This window comes from Tachypleus tridentatus, chromosome 8 (assembly GCF_004210375.1).
Source record: "Tachypleus tridentatus isolate NWPU-2018 chromosome 8, ASM421037v1, whole genome shotgun sequence".
NCBI lineage: Eukaryota > Metazoa > Arthropoda > Merostomata > Xiphosura > Limulidae > Tachypleus > Tachypleus tridentatus.
In genome coordinates, this window is record NC_134832.1 from 82,799,355 (window position 1) to 82,813,892 (window position 14,538).

The 14,538-nt window shown below is 32.8% G+C and overlaps 1 protein-coding gene across 7 annotated transcripts in view; it reads right to left on the reverse strand.

Annotated features, from left to right (window-relative positions):
• LOC143222802 (uncharacterized) overlaps positions 1–14,538 on the reverse strand; it is a 55,723-nt gene that overhangs the window by 10,624 nt on the left and 30,561 nt on the right. For 5 of the 7 annotated variants that reach the window (XM_076449842.1, XM_076449844.1, XM_076449841.1 and 2 more), the window contains 3 exons: positions 11,402–11,428; positions 9,580–9,924; positions 2,248–2,322 (listed from right to left, as the gene is read on the reverse strand). In XM_076449842.1, the coding sequence (XP_076305957.1) occupies positions 2,248–2,322; positions 9,580–9,924; positions 11,402–11,428 (447 nt within the window). The remainder of the gene's footprint in view (positions 1–2,247; positions 2,323–9,579; positions 9,925–11,401; positions 11,429–14,538) is intronic. The other 2 variants (XM_076449847.1, XM_076449845.1) reach the window with 1 other exon arrangement.

Here is a 14,538-nt window from a genome sequence, read left to right on the forward strand (position 1 = left end):
TCAACAGCTTTAACTGTGACAAATGCTTATTAATCAGAAAGATAGATATTTGATCAGGAACATTTGTAGATTCTGAACATTACAAACCATTCAACTTCAGAGAATTAACTTTAGATTTTAATATTTCTATAAGAACATTAGATATTTATCTTCCTTGTGAAAAATAAGCTTGTAAACCACATCAGGACAAACAAGAATAAAGCTAGCTTGCATTCACATTGAGTGAAGTGTATCTGTGTATCACCATAAAATTATTTCACTCATCGTGGACCTGGACCGTTGATAAAATATTCAGTTCTAGACCAGATAGAAGACTCAGTAATGTTTGTAAAAACTTTTATATATAATTTATTATTTGTAATAACTATCTGTATTAAGAAAACTGTATGTATCAATCTTCTTGGAAAATATCATAAATTTAAAACATATCAACATTTAATTAACTTTGAATTCCCAGCTATTTGAAATCATAATATGTAACATAATAAACTGGAGACTCACCTGAGGTAATTTATAATATGTAACAAGTAGCAAAAACCATGAAGTTTTTATGTCAATAAATAGCTGATGCTAGACAACTCTTATTCTGTTATTAATGATATAACTGTGTTTTACAACAAATACCTTAAAACAGTTATTTTTATATTAGTGAAAAAAAAACCCATTGAGAAATGATTGATGTTTAATAAATATTTGAAACCAACACAGTATTTCTTACATTAATAATATTTTTTTCCTTTTTGTTTTAATCAATAAATAGTAATTCTTACAGTAGTGAAGAAAACTGTATTTTTAAACACATCTTTATCTGGACCCTTAGGGATTTTCAAGAATTAAAAAAGTGTATAACAATAGTATTCTAGCCACACTGTATTTGTCACATTTGTTGTTGATGATGTATTTCATTCAATCTACAGATCTTCAGGCCAGCTGGGATACAACAAACACAGTAGTTCTCAGAACACTATTTATATAAGCCATTTGTTACATCAGCAATAATTGTTACAATTTTCTAAAAGAAGTTATAAATCTTTAATAACAAGTAAAAGTGAAGAGTGATTTTCAATTATACAAGAGAAATGAGATTTTGGTACTGAATCTATGAAGATCAGTGTTTCTTTAAAAGATTTACTAATCTTTGTATAAACCCAATTTTTAAAAATTAGTGAAAACTTATAATTAACAGTTTTTTTAAAATATTACAACTTGACAATGAAAAAAATCACATTTCTCATAATTAGTAATAAACAAAAGGAGAATCTGTACATTCAATTCACAACTTTATTTGTAATAATAATGAAAGTCAGGAAAAACAAACCATTATTCTATGACAATAAAAGAAATTGTATAACATTGAAGCTGACAAAGCTTGGGGCATTACCTGACATATGGATTTGGTATCACATCACTATAAAATGGGTGATAACTTTAACTACCTCATTCTTTTCATACTCAATAATGTCTTGGGTAAGAAGTGTATACCGAAGCATTTCTATCACATTTTATCTATTGTTATAAGTCATTACCAAAGAAATGCTGTTTACTCTATCATACTTTATAAATCCAGCTTTAGTTACAACATTTAAAGTTTATAATGAAAAAGTTGGTGAATCATAATCCATTACTCGGTAACATCTCTGATATTAAGGGTACAATATACACATAACTAAACCTGCCAATTATTTTTACTTACTGAAAACCTACATTGGGCAAGTCAAGAAAGATGCAATAAGAATTAATGTCAGTCTTTCTGGTGCACTAGCACAACCGTTATCAAATAATGAGTAATACTTCCACTGCTTTGGCATGATCAACTTGATTCATAGTGACTGAAAGTAATATCATTTCAAATAGACTGTATGTTATAACAAGCCAACATTCAGTGAAAGGCATCATCTATGGCATAGAATATATTAAGTGTAGATAAAATGTTATTATACATTATTTTTATTGACAACACATAGAAAACCAGTAAAGAAAGATGTGATTAAAATGATTAGTATTATTGTGATAATATAAACAGTTAAGAGATATGATCATGTTATTATTAACAAAAGTGAAGTAATAAAACAAATCACATCTTGATAACATTGCACTTATCCGAAGAATGCACTGCTTTTAAAAGCAACACCAACATGGAATAAAAAACACAAGTTTTGAAACTCCTACCATTATCAACACTTAAAAAAAAAAATTGTACTTATTGTTTTCAAACAGATCAGCCAAGTAGAAGAAAGAAACACTTACTGAAAGTTCTCTTTTCTGCTGACCACTCTGACTTTTCTCCTGATCTATCTCTGCCTTCAAGCCATTATCAATAAACTAAGTAAAAAAGCATCATATAATCTAATGTAACAACATAAAACAAAAATACTGAAAGTCACGTTATTCATATATTATGAAAAAAATTCCAAATTAGAGATGCAACAATCACTTCAGTTTCAGTCACATTTGTTCATATACAGCTTGAGTTAACAAAACTCATCCAGTACATAAACTTGTAGTACTAATTATTGTAACTGCACTTACTCGGAAATCAAGAAAAGTACACACTACAAGAGTTTGAAAATCAAGAGAAACATACATTATATATGCCTGCAAATGCAGAGAAAGACACAATATATTTCATAATATAAACCCACACACACTAGATATGCTAAGAATCTTAGAGAAATATACATACTACACGTCTGAAAATCTAAAGAAAGACAGTGAATGTGGTAGAAAACACAAAAAACAGACATACAAACTCACCAGATGTTCTTAGAAATCTAGAAAAATAAAGCATGTACTTGGAAATCCAGAAAAACACATACTGCATGCACTTGGAAATACAGCAAACTAGTTTTTAGTGTGTTTAAAATTTGGAAGAAACATTATAAATGTTGAAAATTTTATAGAAAAAGAGTTTTATAAAGAAATATAATATAAACTTTAGAAATATGTTTAAGTGCAATAATTTTTGAAAATCGAAGTGCATGTCTTTAGTAATTCAAAAATATGCACTGATAGTCCTTTTAATTCTGAAAATATATTACTAAAGCTTAGTTTCAGAAAAATTTATATGAATTTGACTTAGAGAAAACCAAATCTCAAAGTTCAATTGGTATGCTCACAGTTAGGATAAAATGTTTATGTTGCTTACTCCTGTTTTATTCTTGAAGTGGAAACCTTTTACAGGGATTTCTTCACGTCACTAATGATTCTACAGAAAAGTACTATCATTATTATGATTGTGGAATTTGTAAATTGTGGTTTTTGTATTGGTTGCTTTTGTGATAATTTTGTTGCACATAGTATTGCTGGTGGAAAGTGAAAACCATAATGTCAGAAATGTTTTCGGCTTTTCTATAAATATGTATAAACATTTTACAAGTCACTAAACAAGAATATATAGTTCAAATGAACTTGATATCTGGATGAAAATAGTTAAGTCTTCTGTTTACACAACAAATTACACTAGATATGGATGCTGAAATACTATATTGCAGTTCATACTCAAGGATAAATAGCAGATCCTAAAATATAAAACAATTAACAGAACATATCAAACATAAGGTGTTTTTTTTTCATATCTCTAGGAATCTACTTTAGCCATACAAAAATATTAATAATATCAGAAATTAGTATAATAAAACATTTAGACACAACTTTTCATCAGGAAAAAATCTTCATACTTTGACATACAAATGAATTTTAAATCATGCCCCTCATTTGAAAATCAATAATTTTTAGCTTTAACACATCCTAAACAGAACTATAATGGTATACAAACAATTTTATAATGAGCTGAACTGATCTTAAACTACAGCATTCTTAAAAGCAATACCATAAACATCTCCCAAAGCCACATCCCTCATCCATCATCATGGGAGTTAGAAACAGGATGAAGTCAGAGATTATTGGGTTTGGATGAAGTATACATGTGGTGAGAGATATCTCACAAAACCACTATAGTAACCATGAAAAGTGGTCTGGGTCACCCTAAAGCATCCTGGCTAAAGCTGCAACAAGCTCAGCAAGCCAGAAGTGGATTTCTGAATGTTCAAAGGAAAATTGAACTGACTTAAATGGAATACAGAAAGTCAAATAATGATCAATTCAGACAAGGATTAGAATGGTAACTTCGAACATCTATGGATTGAACAGAAAGAAATTGGTGAAGTAATGGTGAAATACAAAATGAAGCTGCTAAGAATATCTCGCAACAAAAAAGAAATATATTAAGTATTAAAATAATGCATGGATTTTACACATGTGGTCTAGAGTTGACCAAGAAAACAGAGTAAAACACAAAATAGGTCTCATGTTATATCTGGCCATAGCAAAGTATGTTGTGGAGGTAGAATACACATCAGGAAGATTCATCAAAATAAGGATAAATGAACTGAAAATGTAGCCCTACATACAGTTGTACAAACCATATAATCATTCTTATATTATAAAACAAAATAGTTCTTTGACAGTATGGCAGATATGTTAAACGAAATTAAGAAAGAAAATAAAGTATTTGTTAAGTGAGATTTTAACTGGAACATAATAACAAGATCACCATACGAGGAACATGTAAGACCCTCTGTAGACAGTGAAGCAGAATGGAACCTTAAAAGAACACTGCTCCTGAAGCTCCAAATACATGGAGGTCTCGCAAAATGCCATACCTCCATGTTGTGTCATAAGCCTTCTTAATGTCAAACAATATTGATACAAGGTGTTGTCGCTTGAGAAAGGCTTCTCCGACTGATATTTCATGTTGAATTAGGTGGTCTGTGGTGGAGTGCTGTCATTGGAACTCGCACTGGGTGGGCGAGAGGAGGTTGTTTGGTTCGAGGAACCAAACAAGACGAGCATTAACCATCCTCTCTAAGGTCTTACAGAGACAGCTCATCAAAGCAAGTGGACAGTAGTTTGAAGGAAACTTGGGATCTTTCCCATGCTTAGAGAAAGGTAAGATAAATAGCCTGGTACCAGGCATTACAAAAACATCCTCCTGCCAGATCCAGGTAAAAACAATTCGAAAAATATCAAGAGAAGTAGGAAAGAGATAGTGCAGCATGTCATCATCAGGTACAACAGATGCACTGCCAGACTGCTGAAGGGCTATTTCCAGTTCCACCAGTGTAAAGGAACAATTATAGTCAAACAGAGATTCAGTTCAGAAGGAAAGAGGTGAAAGCTCTGCCCAAGTCTTGATGGCGAAGAAAGTGGAGGAACAAGCAGAAGTGCTAGATACACGGCAAAAGCTTTCACCTAGAGTATCAGCGATGCTCCAGACATCAGCTACCTCTTGGCCTTCTGTACCATGTGGCAGGCAGGATTCCACCACAGACAAGGATATCATGGAAAACATGTTGAGGTTTTAGAAGTACACTGAGCAGCTGCTTTTATAATACAGTCAGTTACCACTGCCACACAGTTGTCTATTGATGGCTGACTCACGATGGCAGGATCAAGTTCTGCGTGACCAGTGAAAGTGAACCAGTCTGCCTGATCCAGCTTCTGCCGAGGCACGCAGGTAGAGTGGCATTGACCATAGCCAGTCTCTCTCAAAAGTATAGGAAAGTGATCACTACCTAGTGGACTATTGTCAACTCTCCATGAAAAATGGGAGAATAATGAAGGGGAGCAAACTGAGAGATCAATAGCAGAAAAGCACTGACTAGGTGTGTGAAAATAAGTGGAAGAACTAGTATTGAAAAGAGAAAGATTGTGATCAGAGAGCATATGCTCTACAGAGCAACCCCTCCTATCAAGAACAGCACTTCCCCAGAGGGGATGATGTCCATTAAAGTCCCCCAGGAGTAGAAAGGGAGGCAGCAACTGTTTAACGAGAGCATCAAGGTCTGATTAATTATATGTCTCTCCAGGGGACAGGTAGAGAGAACAAACAGTGATGGTATGACTCAAGGAAACATGGATGGCTACGGCCTCCAAGGGTTTGTTGAGTGACAAAGACAGGGTGGGCACATGCCGATCAACCAACAGTGCCAGCCCTCCATGTACTTGTCCATCACACAGCCTGTCATTTCTGTACAGAGAAAACTGCCAAAAGGTGACTGTATCAGCAGGTTTCAGAAATGATTCTTGTAAAGAAAGACATGCAGGATGGTAGGAAGCAATCAGTGTTTTGATGTCATCCAGTTTAGAACGTAAACCTTGAAAGTTCCATTGTATCGAGGTGGCCATTTTTGATGATGGGTAGGCAAAGAAAGTGACTGGAGAACCCTTCTGTTTACTACCATGTCTTTTTTCCTAACTGCCCTTATTCGGAGGAGGTTTATCAACTTCCATGGATCATGCCCTGGGTCAATTGGGCAGGTCTTTGTTGTTGGAAGGGGATTACAATGACTGAGGATAAGAACAAATGACTGCTTTGCATCTTGGGGTGGGAGAAAAAGATGTATCTGAAGAAATGCCTGTACCTGGAACCAAAGGATGTGGATCTTGGGATTTGTTGAAATGTATGGGAGGAACAGAGATGGGTGTAGAAGTTGATTCAACAACCTTTTTAACCATGGAGGGCAAAATACTTTTCATATGTTTTGAAAACGATTTTCTTGGAGGCACAGATAGATCTGATTGCACTCCCACTGTAGTTGTGGAATGAAGTGCAGCAGCATATGTCAAAGATGCAGTGGTGGACAGCAATTTCCAAGTCTCTGGATAAGTAATGTTATGAGTCATTTTCAAATGCTGCACCTCTTTTTCCTCCAACCATTTAAAGCAAGAATGAAAGTAGGAAGGGTGAGAACCATTGCAATTGACATAATGTGGATCCATTTCACACTCATAGGCATTGTGGTTCTCACCACCACAACAAGCACACATCAAGGAACCATGACATGACATCTTTGAGTAGCCGAACCTCTGACATTGGAAACATTGGAGAGGGTATGGAATGTATGGCGGTACCCTGCAATTTAAATAACCTGCCTTGATGGTGGCAGGTGCACATGGTGATGTAAATGTCAAAATGAGGATATTTGTTAGCAGTGTAACTCCATCTTTGCGAGCGGAGATGCGCCTCACTGCAGAAACTCCTTGAGTGGAGAAACCAGCGAGAATCTCTGACTCGGGGACATTCTTCAAATCCCTCTCAACAATAACTCCTCATGATGAATTCAAGGCAGTAAGAGGGGTAACCTCAATAGGTACATCCCCAATTGTCTTTGAATTTAAGAGGAGTTCACTGTGTTGGGATGTGGATGTTTCAACCAATATGTCTCCAGATCGAAGCTTTTTTACTGACTTTGGAGAGTAAGCAAGTCCTTCTAGTCCCTTCTGAATAAAAAAAGGAGGGCATTTGCCCTAAAGGTTTTTCTGAAAGAGAATGTAATATAAGAAAATGAGGTACAACAGGTGTTACAGATGTTGAAGATTGCTGCTCAGAATCTTCAAGACGTGGTCGTTTACCTATGGACTGTTTTTTCACTATTTTATTTAATTTTTTATTTGGAGGATCCATATAAAAAAAGGAATATTTCAGTCCCCACTCACCATAGAGCCCTACAAGAGGATGCACTACAATGCCGAACAAGGACACTGCAGCAATGTCAGGGTTTCGTGAGCACTATACCCAAACACCAGCATCAGATACCATGTCCACAACACCTGTTGAGAAAATCCAACACTGGTACTTGGTTGACACTAGCCCAAGTTGATCAGCCAACTGACCCAAAGGGGGGCCACTCCCATCTACAGGAATTCAAGGCAAAAGTGGTGTGTTAGGGTTGAACCTCTCAACCACCAGGATCCTCTTCTCCATTTCATGGGTCACCATGCACAGCAACCATGTGGGTGGATGTTTGGATCCCAGAGGAGGTAAACTGAAAGAACACAACCTTCTCTGGGAGGTTCCCTCACCACTGAGGGTTGTACAAGAAGGAAAAAAGGAGGAAGGTTAAAAAGAAAAATACAATATGGTGGAACAAAAAGGTAGAAGTTATTGAAACAAACCCAGAGGTTCTAATGAATTATATGCAGAAACCATAAAAACATGTGAAGAGGTTGGCATATTATGGTACAAGAATTTTTTACACTGCATGGTGTGAAAACAAGTTACAGAAGACTGACAAACAGCAATCATTATACTCATATGGAAGAAAAGGAGTAAAAGAGACTGTAATAAAGTATATGTGGATCTCCTCATCAAGCTATGTATGAAAGATGCTTGACAAACCTGAGAAAGAGCAAGAAATTGATAGTTCATAAACAGTTGAACATTGCATAGAAGGGGTACAAGACTCTGATATAAAGGGAAGGCATCTTATTGTACAGCATAAAGGCTTTGTATAAGAAACAAATGTGCTGACAAAATATCAAGTAGGCTTACAGAGTGGCTAGACCCAACTGAAACAAAGTAAGAAATTCAAATATTTTGGAAGTACCTTCAGCAAAGTGGCAAATTAGGTGGAAAGATAAAATCAAGTATCAGAGAGCAAACAATGAAGCCTATCAGATGCTCCCCCCACAGTTGCCCATAGGCATCTCTTTAGAAAAGACAAGACCAACATTGTATTAACCCTGAAACTCATATATTAATGTCAGTCAGAAAAACAAACAAAGAACAACTTTGTGTGAAATGCCTCCATAAAGCTGTCAAAACCACATAAAATAATGTAAGGAACAAAATATTTATACAACAGCTTGTAGTGAGACCCATACTGAAACATATAAAACAACTGAGACTGAAATAGTTCAGTTATTTGGTGTGAATGGGTCGAGAACAGTTACCAGATAGAGGATATAATTTACAACTAACACGAAACAGTGGCAGGGGAAGACGAGAGCATTGGAATGATTGTGTCAAAGACATAGCTAAAAACATAAGATTAACAACTGCTGAACTGCCAAACTTTGTGGCAGAAAGACATTCACAACTGCCATAAATAGAGAACAAAAGAAACAACAACAACAAATCAGAAATTCATAAGTAATTGCACAAAAGCAAGATGTAGTTAGGAATTATACCTGTAAGAGTTTGGTCTATATAGTCATTAATGTTACGAAGCATTTATCATTCTTCATTGCTCTGAAATTATAGAAATTGGTCATAATATGAAGACACGGATCTGCAGATGCATACGTCTGTTATATACTTTCACGTATTCTATAGTTGGCAAAAAAAGAAAAATTTCATAAAAAATAGTTGTACACATATGTAAAATACCAAAATCCATATTCATTTCTAATTTTCGTACATCTTAAGAAAAAAATGCATGAGAAAAACCAAAGTCTTACTCATTTCATGATGCTTAAATCCCTAAACACCTAAGGATAAAACATGTATAAGTGAAACTGAGTTTTTACATCTGAAAATAAAAAGATATACAACAAAGACATAGTTCCTGTACAACTAAAAACAAACAAAGAAACAAAAAATAAACTATACACATTCTTCAAAATCTATAAATTAAAGACTTGTATTGTTGAGTTCAAGCCTTATAAATTTCAAGATAATAATAATAAAACTAAATGAAAAACTCAAATTTTACATGCATACACCTGGAGATAAACAGCTGATCCTTCAATTATTTATTGCAGGGTACCTACACAGTAAGCACTGCCCTCAAAACTTACCTCTTCTTTCTTGTTGTAAGTCCCTTGCTTAGTTTTTGCTAGTTGATTGTTACGGAATGACTGGCTTCTTAAGTGTGATTTTCCTGTAAAGTCTCGATGTGACAAACTGATAGGAATGCCTCTGAAAGGACGGTGTTCTGTTAACAAATCATCTGCTCCACTGAATGATGCCGATCTGTGAAAGAACTGATTACTATCCCCATCGAAGGATGAATTCTGTGAGTTTGGTGTACCTGATCGGGCTTCAGTATCAGACACTGTGACTGTGAAACTAGTTTTTCTGTGCAAGATTCTTGGTTTTCCAGGATCACTGTCATTTCGCTTGTGACCTTTATAATCTGAAGGCTAAAGCAAATTATTTTTTCTTACTAAGTTATTTTTTGATATGAAAAACAAGAAAAATGGCTCTATGAATTGTAAAATACTGAATATTTCAATGTAATATGTTTCTATTTCAGTTTCTTTCATTATAGTTCAACAGATTTACTTGTAACATTAATAAAAAATATATAATCATTCTTTAACTGCATTTAAACAGCATCAGCATGACAGAAGGCAAACATCATATCACACACAGCAATAAACCAATATAGATTATTAATATAATGTTACACATTTATTTAGTTACTATTTTTAGTACAATATAAAGTAGACCATTATCAACTTAAACTGACAGGATTAAAAAATTTACACTTTTATTTACAAACAGATTTCTGCTCAGATATACAAATGAACATGTCAACTTCATGTTCAACATTAAATCATGGATGCCTATGCACATTAACAATTTGTATTAATATATTTTCACTACAGTTTATTCATGAAGTTAATGTTAGAATACAAAACCCTTATATATACTAGGAAGCAATGATCATTTTATTGTTAATATCATCATACAAGAGTTATATTGGCTAACATTTTAACAAATACAGCAGATCTCGAAAAATGCTTCACAGATTGTGCAGAAGTTACAAAATGTTATTTAATACAAAAACCTCACTGGAACATGCAACAACCAACTGGCATTAGTCACTTGGTTAATAACCTGTTTCAATAATAAAGGCAACAATAAATATGGAGATCGTACGAGACACATAAGTAATTTATTATCCTTGTGCCACAAATCTTGAAAATGGTGAATTGGTGCTTGATTTATTTCACTACACTTGGTGACCTGAGTTCTTAAAATATACCACAACTTTTAGCAGAAAACAAAGTAATGTCCATCCAACTGAGTGCTTCTATGTAAGTATTTAATATAACCCACAATGAAAAGTATTTTCAAAATAATTCCCTTAAATATTCTGGTAATAATGAAAGTTTCATTATAATGTTATTACTTTTTACTATATTCTCTTGGTGAGTTCTTGTGGTTGGTGGTAAAAAGGTAAGTAGTAAACTGAATGTTGTGTCAGTCTAAATGGTAGCCTATTTGAACTGAAATGTTTCATGACAGCTACCAGTTAGTAAAATACTGAAAAATTAAAACAACGAAAACAAATTTTAAGTTTCAAAGTTCAACAGAATTTTTATTTGGCATTTAACCAAAATTCTAGAGCTGAAATGTTTTTTGAAGCTCTATGCAAACCTTTTTATACAACAAATAGTATACCACTTCAGTATGTCTCCAAATGTTTCAAAATAACCTGATAATTGTATTTTATTTTTCATGCATTTGTTAATTTTTCCTAACCAACAAGCAGACTAATTTGAGTACCAACAACAAATCATACAGCATTCAACTTAAATCTGCAAATTATGCCAGGTTATTAGATATAGAAAAGGGGGGTGACCAAAGGCATAGACACATATCATAACCTACCTGTTTTTTCTTTGCTTTTTGCTGGGACTTGATGCAGCAGAAAGAAAGAAAGAACCATGACACTTATAAATAATGTAATAGAAATAAATGTTGACACATGTACTTACACAAAAAATATTGATATAAAATTTAAAATGTAATATCTAAATAAATCCATCAATGTGTTACAATATCTATCCTTTATCAGTTCCTTTTTTGTTGAAACCAATACACAGTACTTACTTAACTTTCTCTTAATGGGCTTGGCATTTTGACAGACCCTATAACTACTGTTATCACAAAACTATACAAACGAGAACTTTCAGTTTACTAAGGGTATCTTGACAAAATCTGACAAGCTTTTAGTACACATTACAAGTCTTTTATACACATATACAAAAGGAAAAAATTAATGGAATATTTTTACAAAAGATTTGCCTGTGAATTTATAAAAAATTCTTCAAAGTTGCAGTGAAAGACAATTCCATGCATAAAGAATTAAAACACTACTTTTTATCTTAGAGTTTCATATTTCTTTAGAATAGCCACATCACCCTAAATTAATGTCAATTTCTTTGTGTACAACTCTATATTTTAAGTAATTTTCTCTATCCTAATGCAGAATGTTGTGGAAGTTGAATAACATTAAATGAAATTAAAATTAGTGTTTTCTAGATTAATTGCAGATTATAACAAACAATGACATTTATCTTGAATACCTTTAAGCTTCTAACAGTTTCACATCTACTTTCTCTTTGAACTATGTCTAACTGGCAAAACAGAGCACTAAATCTCATGAATGCAGCTTATGTGCATTCCTTAAGAATAACCTTTTAATTTTGTTTCCATTTAAGTTTTCAAAAGCAACCTAACAAGGTTCTAATTTTTACTTTGAGTTTTCTTGACAAAAATTGGCAAGCTTTTATTATACAAGTCTGTTATAAGTGTTTAGTTATTTTTGTTAAAAATAAAAATATAAGCCAAGAAATTTAGTGCTTGAGACTTTTTGTACGTGGGTTTATGGTTTTTAACCCAAGTTTTTTTCACTATGCTGGTTGTCCAAAAATAATTCATATAGTTTTTAATATGTTCTTTAGCACATAAAAAGTAGATAAAACACTAGAATATACTGTTTTAGAACTGCTATGGTTTATGTGGCTTTTTAAGTAACTTATCAATAGGCTAAAAAGTTCCTTTACTCTTCGGAGCAACACAGTCCAAACACATCAAAACCTCATGGAAACTATCAACTTTTAATTGTTAAAACAAAGCAAACAATTGTCTCTTGCATGTAGTTTAGAATTTACCCTTTCGTTTCATTATACATATGCTTAACAGCATTGTCAAAGAGAATTACAGACACTTAAAAGATAGAAGATATGAGAGGGGCATATCTATATGGGTGGCAAAAATATAGTGGTATCTCAGTAAAGCAAGAGGAGAATAGATATTTATTATTCTGGTTTCTTAGTACCTGTAGCAACTGTTTCTAGCTGGTTGAACAATGTAAAGCCCTAATATGGGAAAAGAAAAGCCTATAAATGAGAATTCATAACAACATCATATCATATGTCTTGATTGGTTGTTTGGCATTTATTAGCACAAAGCAACTCTTATCTACATCAAACAAGCTGTAGCTCATCACAGAGTATCTAGTTCCAGTTTTGAAAAATTCATACAAAATTGCTTTAATCTTACTATAACTTTATATGTTGTAAAAATTTTAATTTTTGTCTATGATTCATTGATTTAAAAAAAAAACATTTCTTTCATTTTAGAATTTAAATATTTTATAATTTTATAAAAAAGTTCCATTTTACATACCCTATCAGTTTCAACTTGATTTGGCATTCACTAAAATATTTCTCTTCATACTTTATTTTAAGAAATGAAGTAGTAACCACTTCCTGCTATAAATTGTAGAAAACTTCACACAAATTAGTATAGGTATATTGGTGACCTGACCTTTTAAAAGGGTGTGAGGTCAGACTAACTAACAGTAATTTTCATAATAATATTCTTGACTTAAATCAATTTATGTATTTCTTCTTAATAAATCACAAGTTCCCATATTTATGTGACTTGTTTAAAGAGGATAAACTTAACAATAATAATCAATTTCATGATCAATATGTAGGTATTTTGCACATGTGCACAAAAAAACCAGTCATTTCTTAAACTCAGTGAATAATATATTCAACACCCTTTGAGTTTAATAACAATAAAATTAGCAAAAATCATGCATGTATTAATTTCTAATTGTAAAAGATTGCAAATAAATGAATCACCAGCATTCTCCATTGTAGGGTATGTGACAAAGCATACATTCTGGCCAACACATGGCACAAGGTCATCTAAATTTGCTATTCATCAGGTTCAAGCTAAAATGTCATGGAGATATGTACGTAAAATGTTCAACTACACAAAATGGAAAGACTGAACTTGTTTTGTGCAAACAATTAGTAATTATGCATTTGAAGAAACTCATGAAAGACAGCACAAATATGTTTTGGCATGTGTTTTGGAATTTACAGACAAAACAAAGTCAACAAAACCATTGATTATGGACATAAATGCAGATTAGGTAAATATCCAAACAAAATGGTGGCAAAAAATCAAAAGTTGTATTAAAAGTGCTGTCCACCTGACAAATTCCAACATGGGGGCTTCATTATCAAGTATTTAATGTAAGAATACTAACCAGTATTCATATCAAAGTCCACTTGTGTCTATGTGTAAAAGAACCTCTAAAATAGTGAGCAACACTTTTTCTATTATTTGTGTTCTCCAAAACAGCTTATATAATTCAAAGAGTTTTTTCTTTAAAATTTATTTCTAGTTATGATTATGACTATTAGAAGCTTTTTTGGATGATGTTCAAATTTTTATGTTTATGTCAATAAATAATGCAAGCTACTAGTTGTACTTTGAATTAAGACATTTATTTTAAATAAAACACTGAAGTGCTTATCTTGTAAAATAATTACTTTCGTATTTAAATTTACTAGCTGCATTTTATTAACATTAATAGAGCAAATGTTAAGTTTTGTAAACATTAAGAATTGTTATTATCAATAACAAGTTCAACATTTAAATAATAAAACTAAAAACGTTCGATAAAAACTTACTATTAAACAATTTATTTGAAATATGCTTTA